The 14,774-nt window shown below is 42.3% G+C and overlaps 1 protein-coding gene across 1 annotated transcript in view; it reads left to right on the top strand.

Moving 5' to 3' along the window:
- Window positions 1–14,774, top strand: part of FRMPD2 (FERM and PDZ domain containing 2) — a gene marked incomplete at both ends in the record, with an annotated part of 94,985 nt that overhangs the window by 80,011 nt on the left and 200 nt on the right. The window contains 3 exons of the mRNA XM_081268635.1: window positions 2,064–2,278; window positions 4,542–4,640; window positions 8,305–8,648. Of these exons, the coding sequence (XP_081124761.1) occupies window positions 2,064–2,278; window positions 4,542–4,640; window positions 8,305–8,648 (658 nt within the window). The remainder of the gene's footprint in view (window positions 1–2,063; window positions 2,279–4,541; window positions 4,641–8,304; window positions 8,649–14,774) is intronic.

Genomic DNA, 14,774 nt, shown 5'->3' with positions numbered 1-14,774 from the left:
ATCAGCAGAGCTGATGGGACATGTTTCTAGAAAACAAATGTATTGTTCCAAAATGATTACCAGGCATAATTCTGCTCCCAAGCATTCCTCAGTTTTCTGATCAGCTGTCTGAATATTAATGTTTAAGTATTTATGGATGAAATTGCAATGGAAGGGTCATGTGTTTTCAAATACATGCATTCCAGCTAAGGCATTTGTAACAGAGTTATCTGAGGACTTATGAGGCAGGTTGGGAGATGAGGGTGTTCAGGAAACTAGCCTTATTAGAAACATCATTTTGAAAAGCAATTCCATGATCAGTATAGAAGGGCATAATTGCCCATCTTCTGATTTTGTTTCCTGCTAAATTGAAAATGTTTATTTTCCTATGATGTCATGATTTAGAGTTAGCCGTATCCCAGGCCTTGCACAGAGATCTTGGACATACCTGCAGAAGGTGTGAGACAGACTGGATGTAGGTAGTCATAGGGTTGAGTAATGTGGTGGCTGCAGGATGAACACTTCTCCTTAAACAAAGTATTTCCCCTTTTCTTATTTTTTCGCACACCTCAATGGGGACCTTTGAAAAACTGACTACACACTGAGCCAAGGAGGCTCAAATGGTGATAGTAGAATCTGCTGTGTCACATGTCTCCACTCTATGGCTTCAGCCACTTGCATTCTTGCCCCAACTGACATTTACAAATTGAGGCTCTGTCCTTTTGTTCATTGATGCCAGCTCAGTTGGTGAAGGTTGACAGGAGGTAGCCCAGGGACTTCTTTTGCTGCCATACTCCCTAGATGTCCAGGGTTGTATCTATCTTTGGTGTTCAGGAGTGACTGTTTTGTCATATGGTCAGTCCATTCAACCAAATACAAGTGCAACTAAAACATCCTCAGAGTTGACTATAATTGTCCCCATGACCTAATTACACAAAATTTAGTATTGAGCATACTAAAACACAAGTAGGGTTACAAAGGAATAATGTTTATTTGATTCAAATACAAATTATATCATTATATTTATTTGTTGGTTATCTATAATTGCATTGTCCATTCAATGGCACTGTCCAATATGCTAACCACTTGCCATTGTGACTATTGAGCCACACATGGCATTAGGCTATTAGGCTATTAGGCTATTTGGCCTAATCAAATAGATAAAATACATACTGGGTTTTGAAGACTTAGTTCATAAGAAGAATGCAAAATATCTCATTAATATTTTTTCATATTGATTATATGTTGAAATGATAATATTTTAGATGTGCAGATGGTACCTAACTTTTGATGGCTTCACTTACAATTTTTCAACTTTACTATAGTGCAAAAGCAGCATTCAGTAGAAACTATATCCTCAGCTTTGAAGTTTGACCTTTTCTGGGGTTGGTCATGCAAGATATGCAGGCGATCATCTCTGGAGATGGTAGACAGCTGCCATGCTCAGGAGGGGAAACAATGGATGTTCTGCTGAGTGATGTGCTGTTCAGCTAGGATGCACTGTAGGTTACTTTTGATATTTTCAGTTTATAAGGGGTTTATCAGGATGTAATCCCATCATAAATTGAGGATCATTTATATTGAGTTGAATAAAATATATGATTAAGATTTTAATTATATCTGTTTCCTTTTACATGTTTTTGGAACCAGGGATTGAACCCAGAGGTGCTTAACCACTGAGCCATATATCCAGACCTTTTCTTGTTTTATTTTGAGACAGGGTCTCTCTAAATTGCTTAAGGCCTTGCTGAATTGCTGAGGCTGAATGTGAACTTGCAATCCTCCTGCCTCAGCCTCCTGAGCCACTGAGATTACAGGTGTACACCGCCGTCCCTGCTTACTTTTTTCTTAATGTATCTATTTGAAAGCTTTAAATGACACTGTGGTTTATATTTGAGCTCATATTACATCTCTATTGGGCAGCACTGGTCTATAATAGGCATAATAGACTCTGTCATGAAAATTAGCATGTGAAATCTTTTAATGCAAGTCAGAAATAATTCATTACCTTGACAATTTGCATTTTGAAGCTTATCAATTATAACCTACTGGAAGATTTATTTCTATCAATGTTTCAAATGCAGGTCTTAAGTTTGAAGTCAAACTGAAAAAGAATATCAATGGTTTGGGATTCAGTTTTGTGCAGATGGAGAGAGAAAACTGCAGCCACCTCAAGAATGATCTCGTGAGGATCAAGCGGCTCTTTCCAGGGCAACCAGCTGAGGAACATGGGGCCATCGCAGTTGGTGACATTATCCTGGCAGTCAATGGAAGGCCCACAGAAGGCCTTGTCTTCCAGGTGCTGGGGCCCTGAGGACCACAGTCATGTGTGCAGCTGACATCAGCCATTCTTCTTTCAGTACCCCAACGCCACCCCTGCAGGGAGTACTCAGGCTCTTGAAATTCACACCTAGAGCCTGGACTGATCACACAGAAAGCGTTCCCACATTTAATTTTCTGTCTCAGTTTCTAAATCTCTGACCTTAAGGAAGCCTTGCTTCTCATTAGGTTCATCGGTGAAACTGAACATGAAATTCTGGAACCGTGTGTGAGACTGGAGGGACTAGAGTGGGTCCCTTTCTGCTCTCTTCCCCTGAATTTATAGTTTTTGACAAATAACACTGATTATCCTGCCTGTGATAAAATGGAATTAGAAAGAGAGAGAGAGAGAGAGAGAGAGAGAGAGAGAGAGAGAGAATGAGACAGAAAAGAGGATTTTTCTTAATTCCCATACCATAAATCTCAATCAAATGTTGTCTAAGTTAATCAGGGTCCTGCAAGGAACGGAGAAAATGGAGTCATTTGTGGAGAGTTTAATAATGTGTGGGCAGGTTGTTGGGAAGTTGGGGGAGAGTGTAGCAGACTGGGGACTAGGGCTCGTCATAGTGGGGTACATTTCCCACTCTCCCAAGCCCAAAGGGGATGGGGAAGGAGCAATTACCTAAGCCCAGAAACTGCCAGAGTGGGTGAAGGGGACTCACTGGCACAACGTTAGCGGAGGGAAGGAACCATCTTGCGGCAACCCCATGGAGAGGAAGTTAAGAACCAACATTGACCTCCCTCTCCTCCCTGTCCCTAGTCTCTGCCTGTGCTCCTTGGGTTGAGTCCAACAGGGAGCCTCATGCAGCCCACACAAGTGGGTTCCAGGAGCTCAGAGTAGGAAGGTAGAAAGTGGAGATCAGCTCTGGGAGGGGCCAGGAGGGGTGTGGAGTCTGCAGAGCAGTGTGTGCTTAGGTGGGGAGGTCTCACCTTCATTCATCCATCCTCTGACTGAAACCTGTACTCTGAGAGAGACTGAAGACGGGGGGGGGGGGCGCGGGGGGGAGTTCATATAGTCTCAGAGATCAGGTGGAAATGGGACAGCTCAGGAAACAAAAACGACTACAGAAAATAAAGGGCATATCTGGGCACAGTGGCACAAGTCTTTACTCCCAGGAACTTGGGAGACTGAGGCAGGAGGATTGCAAATTCAAGGCTGGCCTCAGTAGTGCCTCTGGGTTCATTCCCTACTAGTACAAATAAAATAAAATAAAATAAAATAAAAAAGAGTTGTGAGAGTTGAAAGCCCGTGCTGTTGTGCTGTTTCAACTTCTCCAGGGAAGAAGAGCATCCTGTGGAAGTCCTAGGTGGCTGATGTGGGAGGCCGTGGAACATCTGGATCATTGGGTCTTAAGCAGAAATGCATTTGTCTCTCAGGGGATATTTGGCCTCACACAGAGATGTTTATAATTATCACAAGTGACAGGTGGTGCTGGCATCCTGTGACTAGAAACCAGAGATGCTGCTAAACATCATTCAATATATAGGACACGTGTCTCAGCAAAGAATGACCCACTTGACTCCCCAGTACTGCAAACCCCCTCCCAAATAAAACCCTCCAGAATTATTCAGCCTAAAATGCTAATAGTACTAGGAGACTGACAAATCCTAGCCTCCATAGGAAATAGGGGCTATTAACATCCTTGTGTCATGGGCAGGGTGTAGGTGGCTTAGAGCATAGGTCCAGCATGGTGGGAGCTTAGGATGTGGGTGGAGAGGGGAGAAAGAATATGGAGAATTAGCTGGGGAGAGAGGCAGTGGCAGAGGAGAACAGTGTGCTCTGTGTTTGGGACAAGCCAGGGAGGTGGTACAGTAGCAGGAAAACTTGGCCATTTCTGCATTTGGGGAAGACTGCTTGGGCCATTCAGAGGAAGGCAGGTGGGAGACGCTGGAGAAGGCAGGAATCAAAGTGGGCCATTGCAGTATTACAGGTGAGAGGTTCTCAGGGTCCCAGCAAGCCATGGCAGGAAGCTCAGAGCCAGTGTCATGCTCTGGAAGTCTAGGTAGTGGGGCTAGTCCCAGCCTAGCCTCTGTGCATTGCCCTTGTGGGCCCCACAGCCACTGTCCTTGTCTTCTTGCCCTTTGAGACGTCAGGCCCACAGTGGTGTTCTTCAGACTTCTCTGGAGCCATGAAACAGATCAAAGTTGGGGAAGCGGTAGCCCTCCAGTCATAGTGGGGAATATAGAGAAGGTCCCTAGAGATTCCAGCCCCAAATCTGACTGTGACTCTGGGTTTCTCATAGGAGGTGCTCCATTTACTGCGAGGGGCACCACAGGAAGTCACACTCCTCCTTTGCCGACCCCCTCCAGGTGTGCTGCCTGAGATGGAGCAGGGATGGCAGGTAAGATGCTGTGGACTCTACTCTCTTTACCTGGCTCCCAAAGTTACCTGGTCAGAAAGTCTTTTCCCTGTATGGTGGTCCTAAGAAGCACACTACTATTGTAAGAGGATTCACCACCACCTCCTTCCATTGGGGGAAGAAAATAAGTAGCTCACAAGCATCAGTGAGTCTCCTTCCTCCTTCTGCTTCTGCTTCTCACGATGCTGAGGTCTTCTTGTACATGTTTATACATTTAGACTTTGGCCGGGAACCTTCTAAGGACAAGCTTTTTGGTAGACTGATCATCAGAGAATGGAGGAAGAAACAAAGAGAATACACATAAATAAGGAATTAAGTGGAAAATAGGATGTATGCCTGCCCTCCTAAAGCAGGAAAGCAGGAGGTTCTCCTAAGGCTTGTGTGATCTAGTACAAAGAAAAGAGCCACTGGAATCAGGGAAAGTCAAAATTTTTACCTTGATGCTTATGTTAGAGAAACAGTACCACACACACATACATCTCTCTCTCTCTCTCTCTCTCTCTCTCTCTCTCTCTCTCTCTCACACACACACACACACACACACACACACACACACACACATGCAAGAAAGAAAGACATTTATTTTAAGGGATTGGAATGTTGGTGGCTGTCCAGCCCAAATTCTACAGGGCCAGCCAAAACGGGCTGGGGCCGCAGGGAAGAGTGCATGTAGAAGTCCAGCTCCAGGAGAGTCTGGAGGCAGAAGTCCCTTTTATCAGGGTAGGGGCAGGAGGTGACCTTTACTCTCAATGCCTTCATCTGATTGGATGAAGCTCCACATTATGGAGGGTAATCTATTTTACTCAAATTCTACAGATTTAAATGTTAAACACATCTGAAAAATATCCTCACAGCAATAACTAGACTGGTGTATGATCAAATATCTGATTTTGTGGGCAAGCTAATGTGAAATTCCCCATTGCTCTGTCCCCTGTAGAGTCCTAGGAAACAAACTCTTAGGCAGGTATTTGAGTGCAGGAGGTTTATGGGTCCTTCCCTCTGGGACATCATCTGTGAGGAAGAGGTCAATATGGTGCAGCTGCAAAAACGGGCCTCAGTGATCCCCTTAGATCTATCCTGAATTTCACTCTGCTTTAACCAGCAGTGGGATGTGGGCTGATCCAGGGAGGGGGCCTAACTTTGGCTGAAGGAGTTCAGCAGTAGTTCCTGACATTGTATAAAAATCAGTTTTTGGTAGCCTATAAAGATGTTTATAGTGGGAGGGAGGGGAAAAATGGATGGGGAGTAATATTGGCTAAATTACATTATTATATTGTGTGCATATACAAATATGTAAAAACAAGTAGCATCAGTATATATGACCATAAGGCACCAATTAAAAATGTGGGTAAAAAAGATATTTATAGCATATCAAATGAAGAGGTCTATTAAACAGGAGTTTATGGCACATAAGTATGAGGTCAGGACTGGAAAAACTGAATTTGGAATTGTTAGCATATAGCCATCACAGAATGGCTTAAAATGGTGGAGACAACATTAGGAAAGTCAAGAAGAGGACTGAGAAGTCAGCACCAGGCCTCAACACTGAAAGATGAGGCAGCAAATGAGACTGAGAAGAAGGCCTGAGAAGTGCTAGGAGAACCACACAAGGGTGCAGTTGACAGCAAACCCCATGTATGTAGAGTAAATAAGTAAGGAACCTTCCAATAGGAGGAAGGGACCAGAAGTCTTGAGTGCCCATTTGTCATCTGCAGTCACACATCTCACATTAGCATGGTCAGAGGCTTAGAAGCACCTGTGAGGTCCACGAGTCATTTCACTAGAAACTGGAATTTAGATGAATTATCTGCAGGTGGAGTGGAGTGGACTTCTACATGCACTTTTCCTAGAGATGGAGGTGGAGAGGGATGAGAGGAAGGAGCATAGGGGAGTTCTTTGGTTTTGTGGGAGCAAAAATGGGGTAGAGTCCTTTGACTCTAGGCAGAGTCAAAGGAAAAGTGAGAGCATGGCGGTGGGAGGAGGAGTGATGGTGATAGAAGCCTTGAAGAGTGGAAGGACTGCGGGAGAGAGTGTCTGAGGACTGGGAACAGGAAGGAGAGCGAGGGTTAAAAAGATCTTGAAGGTCCCCCCAAAGAATACAAAACTGTGATAACTGTTCTTTCTTTTCATTTTTTCTCATCTGTTTTAATTTTTGGTACATCCATTATAATGTGTGCAAGTCTATCCATGTTACAGTGTTTCTAATTTATAATTAATAAATGTGCACCTCTCATTTGGGGATATAGACAGTCAGAAGGGCAGGGAACCCTCAGGGGTAGGGTGGTAGGGGTGAGGACAGTGCTGTGAGCTCAGCCACTGGGATGGAGATTATGGATTAGAAATGCTGATCTAATTTTCAGGCAAAGGTGAAGTCATGACTGTCATACAGTTATAAACATGAGCACCTGTTAAAGATTTTCTTTAACTCATTCAAGGAAGAAACTAGGCAGAAGTTAACATTGATTCAAGAGAGATTTCAAAAAACAACACATTTATTCATAGAGTTGTAAAATAGCTCAAAGGCCATGAATGTGGCTAGAATCAAATAACTCAGAAGGTTGTGCTATGCATGGTCTTCTAGAAACACAGACTGTCTTTCTATAGAAGGTTGAGTAGTGGTAACAAGTCATAGCAGGTTTTCAAAATAAGAACCTAAAAAGCCAACAGAGGTGCAAGCAATAGAGGTGGATCAAGTCATGATTGGAGTAGAGGGGTTGAGACCCAAGAAAGAGCCTCATGCTAGAAGGCAGAGAAAACTCTTTTCTTATTGGAAAGTAAGATAAAATGTCACATTTTTAAAAAGTTTTTCTCCTATTTTCATTTTGTCTAAATATTGCAAATACTGTAGTATCCCTTCTTCAGAAGAGATATGTTTCAAAACCCCCAAGGGATGCCTAAAACCATGTATAGTGCCAACTTCTGTATATCCCATCCCCCCATATGACCTGCAGCATTGCCACATAGTACCAGAGTTAATCTGTCCTTCCATCTTTTATGCCTTTTTGCATCACTACTCTTGTGCCTTTTGGCCAGTATTAAGTAAAGTAAGGGTTATTTGAACAGAAGCACTACAGTACTCTAATAGTTGATCTGTGACCAAGATAGCTACTGAGTAACTAATGGGCAGGTAATGTATACAGCATGGATACACAGGACAGAGATGATTCATGGCTTGGGCAGGATGGAGCAGAATAGTTTGAGATTTCATCATCCTATTGAGAATGGTGTGCACTTTAAAAGTTATGAATTATTTATTTCTAGTATTTTCTATTTGATATTTTTAAACTCTAGCAACTGAAAATGAAGCCATGGATAAAGTGGTGTGTGTGTGTGTGTGTGTGTGTGTGTGTGTGTGTGTGTGTAATGAATTTCTCATTACAAAATAATCAGAGCTCATATTTATTGAGAGTTTTCACTGTACCTACACTAAGGTGCTAGGGATAGGACTGAGTGTGTTGCTGTGGGTCAGGAGGAGTAAGTGGGAAAGCTTGGATCTTGATGGAGGGGGTCTAACCTCAAGGTCTATCTTTTAACTGCTCTGATCTACAAGCATGAAAAAAAGCCTTTTATTTCTCAAAGAGGCAAGTTTTAGAGTTTGCTCAGTGTGCACTATGGAGCCAGTAATCATTAGCATTTCTTTTAATAGATATCTGCACTCTCAGCAGACAAAGAACTCACCAGGGCAACATGTACTAACTCAGAACACAGCCCCAGCCTGGACCAAGAGGACAGATGGAGGGACAGTGCCTCCCTGGATGCAGGGGAAGGCCTGGATCTCAGGCCAGAGTCTTTTTACAAGGCCACCAGTGAGGCACAAGGAGGCCAAGACAGAGAGAAACTATGGGCTGGGTCCTTGACACGTCCTCTGGAGTCCCATCCTCATTTATGTAAACTTCACCAAGAAATGGAGCCACCAATATTGGCTACCTCATTGGAAAATGATTTGAGGCAAAATTGCTATTCTGTGTGTGATATCAGGAGACTTGGAAGGTAAGACTAATGACATTTACAGACATTTTGTAAATTGCATGCATTTCATTATAATCAAGCAATCAGTTACTAGGCTCAGGTGCTTATTGTGTAGGCTCAGACGCTTATTGTGTCCAGTATTGTTCTAGACATTTGGAAGGGAAGCAGAAAGAAGAGGAGCACAGTTTTTGTAACCACAGCTTGTGAGCTTTGGGGGAAACAACCCACCTAGACCAAGATTGTCCCCAGTATGTCCTGGAGAACACAGAAGGCAGCCTCGGGTTTTCGCAAAACTTTGTCTTATACCATTCATAGCCTTTTAAAGCCTCTAATAGTAGTAAGAAGTTCTTGCAATATAATTCTTTATTATCCACACCACCTTTAAAAAATACATCTACATCTTCACAGAGTGAAATTTTCATGTTAGCAGTCATTTTTGTTCCTATCCATCTGTAAATATTTGTAATTTACTACTGTTCTCACGAAATACATCTTTAGTTAGATAAGTATTTATTATATACCCAAAGTTCTAGGGAACTTGCTAGAAGCAGAGAGTGGAGTACAAATGCAAGGGGCCAGTTACGGCTTCTAGGTGTTTGCCAACTCAATGCCTATGCACCCAACAGGCAAATAGCAAAGAGCAGTAGTTTGTGTTTGACACTATATAAATGCATTGAGATTAAATTGCTCTAATTTATGGTCATCCTAGATGAGAGACACGAGTAGATAAATAGGACTAGCTGCTGATATGAAGAATAGTCAGCCCTTCATATGTGTGGGTTCTGCATTGTGGATTCAACCAACTATAGACTGCAAATATTTGTAAAAATTGCATTTGTACTGAACATACACAGATTTTTTTTTTTGTCATTATTCCTTAAATAGTATGGTAACAACTATTTACGTAACATTTCCACTGAGTTAGATATTATGAAAAATCTAGAGATGATTTAAATATGTGGAAGGATGTGTAGGCTATGCACAGATATCTACTACATTTTGTATAAGGGGCTCCAACATCTGGGGATTTGGGCATCTAATTGGGGGGTGGCGCTCTGAAACCAACCCCCTATGTATATTGAGGCTCCACTGTATGAAGCAGCAATAAGCATACAATTAAGCCTTATGAGAGATGTGAAAAACAGGGTCCAGGCGCACATTCCCTCAAAGCAACCTGATGCAATCTTTTAAAGAACAGTGTGTCAGCCAAACAAAACCTAGCTAGCTTGCAAAGTAGAACAGGGTGGGCAAGCACATTAATCAGTGATACTAGTTTCAATTATTTGATAATGAACATATAAACCCATGTGTATTTACAGTTCCTTACAATTGCTTTCTAGGTAGTAATTGATAAAATCATAAAAAGAATAACCTGTGGAGATATATCCAAGGACAATCATTAACATGCTCTTGTAGGACATATAAGAATTCTACCTCCCATAGGCATGGGGCTACTATTTTGAATTATTAAAAATCTTATATCCAGATAATTTGGGGTGATAAACCCTGTCATCTGGTTTCTAAAGTAGTTCTGGATTTACATGCAAGCCCAGACATAGAATTACCATGTGCCCTTAATCCAGTATAGTTGATAGTTACTAAAAATGCTATTTTCAAACTAATTACTAGGTAAACAGTCAATACTTGATTCACAGTGTCATAGAATATCAGATTGTTCCATATAAAGATGATCTAACCTAAACTCATTCTCCTTGTTAGAATCTGTTCTGTAACACTCCACAAGAACGGGACCCAGCTTTTGTTTGAATATCTCCAGGAATGCAGGACTGGTTACCTCTTGAAGTGACCCATTTGAATATCATAGAGTTGTTGATCACAAAGTGCTTCATTTTATCAAGATGAAATCTATTTCTTTATTTCTTCTACTTGAAAATTCTCTGACACTCATCTCCTCTTATCCTTTTCTCATTAATTTAATTTTATTTTTTGCAAGAAACATCATATTATTTTGTTTTTCTGATTAAATTTGGCTTTCTGTCCCTGCTTACAAGGGCATACCAGATGTCCAAAATCTGTCACTCTTAGAGGGGGTTGCCTTTTTAGAATCACACAAGAGTCCCGAATGCGTGTCCAGAGTGTTCTAGTAGAGCCTCTGCACTCACTTGGTTTCCACCCTTTGCTGATTGCCCTGGCCCACGTGGTCCACGCAGCCTCAGTGTGGTCAGCACTGCTTCCTCCGTGGCCCTCACCTTCTCCTTGCACTTGCCTCTTGGTGATGGTTCTGGCTTTATTTTTTTCTTATTTTCGTCCCCCCCCCCCCCCAGGAACCTTTTCTCCTCTCTGAAAGAAAAACTCAAATCATGACAGCTTTTCCTCCAACAGTATATTAGCTCACATTTAATGCACAAATAGCTAGTGACTGCCCCCTACCGGAATGAAAGTGTGGCACAAGCCCAGCAATCACAAGGCAGTTCTTTCAACTCCTGAGAAGGATGGGAATTAAAAATTCCAAAATAAGATTGTGGTTCTTTGTGGATCCACTTAGAAATATCTTCAGTTTTGATATGGCTGTGCCAGGCCAACTGCCTCTTTGTTTCTGGTATCTATGGGTCAAATTTTCTGCAGTTTACAACAAAAAAGCATAAACTTCTAGATCACATATCTTGGTTTTAGTTTTACCACTTACTAGTGTACCTGGAGAGGTGACGGCCCTGAGCTGGAGGCGTCCCCATTATGAAAAAAGATCACAACCATTGCACAGGACATGTGCAGATCAAAAGAAATCACACATCACAGTACTTGGCACAGAGTAGGGACTCAGCACAAGTCTGTATTCTTTCCCTTTCTAACTAAAAGACAGGCCTTATAAATTGAAATTCCCTGCAAACTACCAGAACTTACCATCTACTGGGTGGCTACTTCTTAACCCCAGATGCCTTCCAGCACCTCAGAAAACTCAGAATGTCACAAAAAAGATTAGATTTCATTTTTCCTTCTTTGTTCTCTTCATTCTGTGTTCAGAGATTTTTATCATGTAGTCATGGATCTTTGTAAGCACAACATCAGAAAGCAGTGCAGTTCATTTTCACAGAGAATTGTAGGGATTCTGTGCCTATTAGGGGCAGGGCTTGGCTGGGGAAGCATTTGCATCTTTTTAAAAAATTGTTCTAATTAGTTATACATGACAATAGAATGCATTTTGACATATAGTACACAAATGGAGCACAACTTCTCATTCCTTTGTCTGTACATGGTGCAGAATCACTCCAGTAGTGTAATCATACATGTATATAAGGTAATCATGTCTGTCTCATTCTACTGTCCTTTCCATCCCCACAGTCCCACCCCTCCCCTCACACATCTGCATATTATTCAGGGTTAGTTTCTAAGGTTTGGACATAAGGTGAAAATCACATTAAGTTATTTTGCCCTTGAATATCACTTTGGAAGATATGATGTTATGTGCTTCCTTAGTGTGGGAGCAGAACACTTCTTTGTTTGAGCCCAATGCAGTCTGGAGGCTTGCATCTGTGGGCCATATTCTATGCGGACTATGTATCTTCAAATCGTGGGCTATAGGAACTGAGACTGAACCTCGGACATGGAGGATTCCCTTCTCCCACTCAATGTGTACTTCAGGGCTTACACTCATTGGGTGAGGAGTTAGACACAGCAAAATGTTTGAGGTTCTCTTTTTCTCTCTCTTTCCTCTCTCTCTCATGTAGCACATGTAGTTGAATTGCTGTAAGTAAAATGCATGTAAGTTGAGCAAATGCCATTTTGTAAAATAATAAATTTTTATGACCATTTAAGAAGCAAAAAAGAAAAAAAAAGCCAGGTACAGTGGCATATACCTGTGATCCCAGAAAATTGGAAGGCAGAGGCAGGAGGATAATAAGTTTGAGGCCAACTTTGTCAACTTAGTGAGACTCTGTGAATAAAGGCCTGGAGATATAGCTCAGTTGTAGAGCACCCCTGAATTCAGTCCCCAGTATTGCTAAATGAATGAATGAATGAAATGCAAAATAAAGCAGAAGTCCTTGAAATGAACCCAAAGTGACTCTACAATGCCTTCTGTGAGAGGGCACTGCTCTTGGAATAGTAAAGAATAATTAGCAGGCTCAAGGAGCTGCCAGGGCAGCTGTGACAAGAGTAGCTTTTGGGGGATGAATCAGCCAATGAACAGAGCAGGGCTATCATGCCTACACTTCAATGAGAGTGTGATTGAGGGGAGTGAGTGTGGCACAAGTCCCGCTAGGACCAGCAGTAGTCTAACAGAGCGGAGCCCATAGCAGGCTCTCAGCACTTACAAGACCCCCTCCCACGAATACATACCTCTCTGACAACTCCAAAATATTGATCTCCGTCTCAAATTTATCATTTGAGCTTCAAATACAGCACTCCATTAGACCTCTCTACTTGATGTCTTAGAGACATTGCAAACCTGACCTCCTGTTAAAGGAGCGAAGACCCAGAGCATCACTAGGGCTAACAGGACATGCGAATCAGACCCAATACTGGAAAGCTAAAGAAAAAGCGAGAGAAAAGGCTGAAGTTTACATGAAGAGATACAAAATTTAACTTTTTGTAAGATTAACCACAAGTAAGTAGAACAATTATATTGTAATAGTTTCTTATTTCAAATCTGAAATGCTATCTTCTAATTTGTCTTCCTCAAAGATGGAGATGATTTTGGTAATCCAGATCTTTGAAGAACATCATCTGTCTATGGAAACTGGGCTTGGTGTTTTATCTCTGCAAATAACCTATCATGAGCTGAATCTCCAGAATAATTTAACTGACCTCAGAGCTATATTAGGGTTCTTATTCATAGAAATAGCTGCTAAAGAGCTGCAGGATTTTGGTGGGACCCTGTCTGCTTGCATGGAAGAGAGATGGTTGGGCAGAGGGAGACCAGGGTGGATCTCCAGCTCTTCTTTTAGGTACCATGTATCTATCAAAGACTCCTTTTGGATAGCTTGGTAGACAGGAACAAAGGTAGGAGCACTCAAGTTCACTAAATATACCTGGGGGTGAGCAGAGAACTCTGAACACATTGACCCCTTCCGTTGCTTCATGGGAGTCCTGTTACATTCTCCCTGGAGGTCTTAAACTGGCTTCAGGCCCCAATGAAGAACTCTGACCCTGTACCTGGTCTGTCCACCTGCCAAAACACCTGGCCTTGCTCTACTGTCTTTATCAAATTCCTCAGATCTCCAAGTCTTGCCCTTTCTAAGCAATAGGCTCCACCTTGGGGCACATACCGGCCTTTTTGTGCCTCTTCTTTCCTTGTTCACCCTTTCCCATGCCCATGGTGGAGTTCAAGGTCAGATCTGCAAGAGTAGCTTGAGTGTGTGCAGAAGAGTGGAAGCAACGGCTATATTTCTTCATAACTTACAGTGAAATGAGGACTAGGATCTCTCCATGGGGACCACCAAGACCTATCTGGAAAGGTTGATAGCCTTCTAGGTCTATGTCTAGGCAGGAACAGAAGCTGGAGCCTCAAATCAAAGCTAGACTCCTTATCAGAAGGGATAGAGCAAGAAAGATGGTAAAGGTGTGGTATGGACTTTCAGAAGGCTCTAATGGCTGGTGGGCAGCAGCTTCGTGCCCCCTCAGGGTGGGGAGTTTGGCCTGGGCCAGCATGGGCAGCGGTCTAATTTTCCTGGATGTTCTTATATTTATAAGTGATTCGGACTACTATTTTTAAGTTTTGAAAACATTTTTTTCCTCCACACATTCAGCAATTTTTACTTTTCTTCCTCATCCCATCCTCCAGCATTTTTTTTCTCAGCCAGGCATACTCCTGTAATCCCAGCAACTAGAGAGGCTGAGGCAGGAGGATCCCAAGTTTGAGGCCAGCCTCAGCAACTTAGGGGAGACCCTCTCTTAAAAATAAAGAAGATTGGGGATGTAGTTCATTGGTAAAGGGGCCCAGGGGTTTAATTCCTAGTACCAAAACCAAAAAGAAAATGAAAGCTTTTGGTTCCCTTGAAAATGAACGTTTCTCTTTAGTCTGTGCAAAATACGGTTTCTTTTCTATATACACAAGTGTGCATGCATTTACATGGAATTCACTGCCACACATGCCCTGTAGCTTCTATGAGCAGAAATGATGTCCTTTTCACAGCAAAATCAGGTTGTGACAGATCCTTTCTGGGTGTTCGGGGTTTGTAGCCATTGGTA

Source organism: Spermophilus citellus, assembly GCF_964194105.1.
Source record: "Spermophilus citellus genome assembly, chromosome: 15".
In the NCBI taxonomy this organism is placed as follows: Eukaryota; Metazoa; Chordata; class Mammalia; order Rodentia; family Sciuridae; genus Spermophilus; species Spermophilus citellus.
This window is presented reverse-complemented; position numbering and strand designations above follow the sequence as displayed.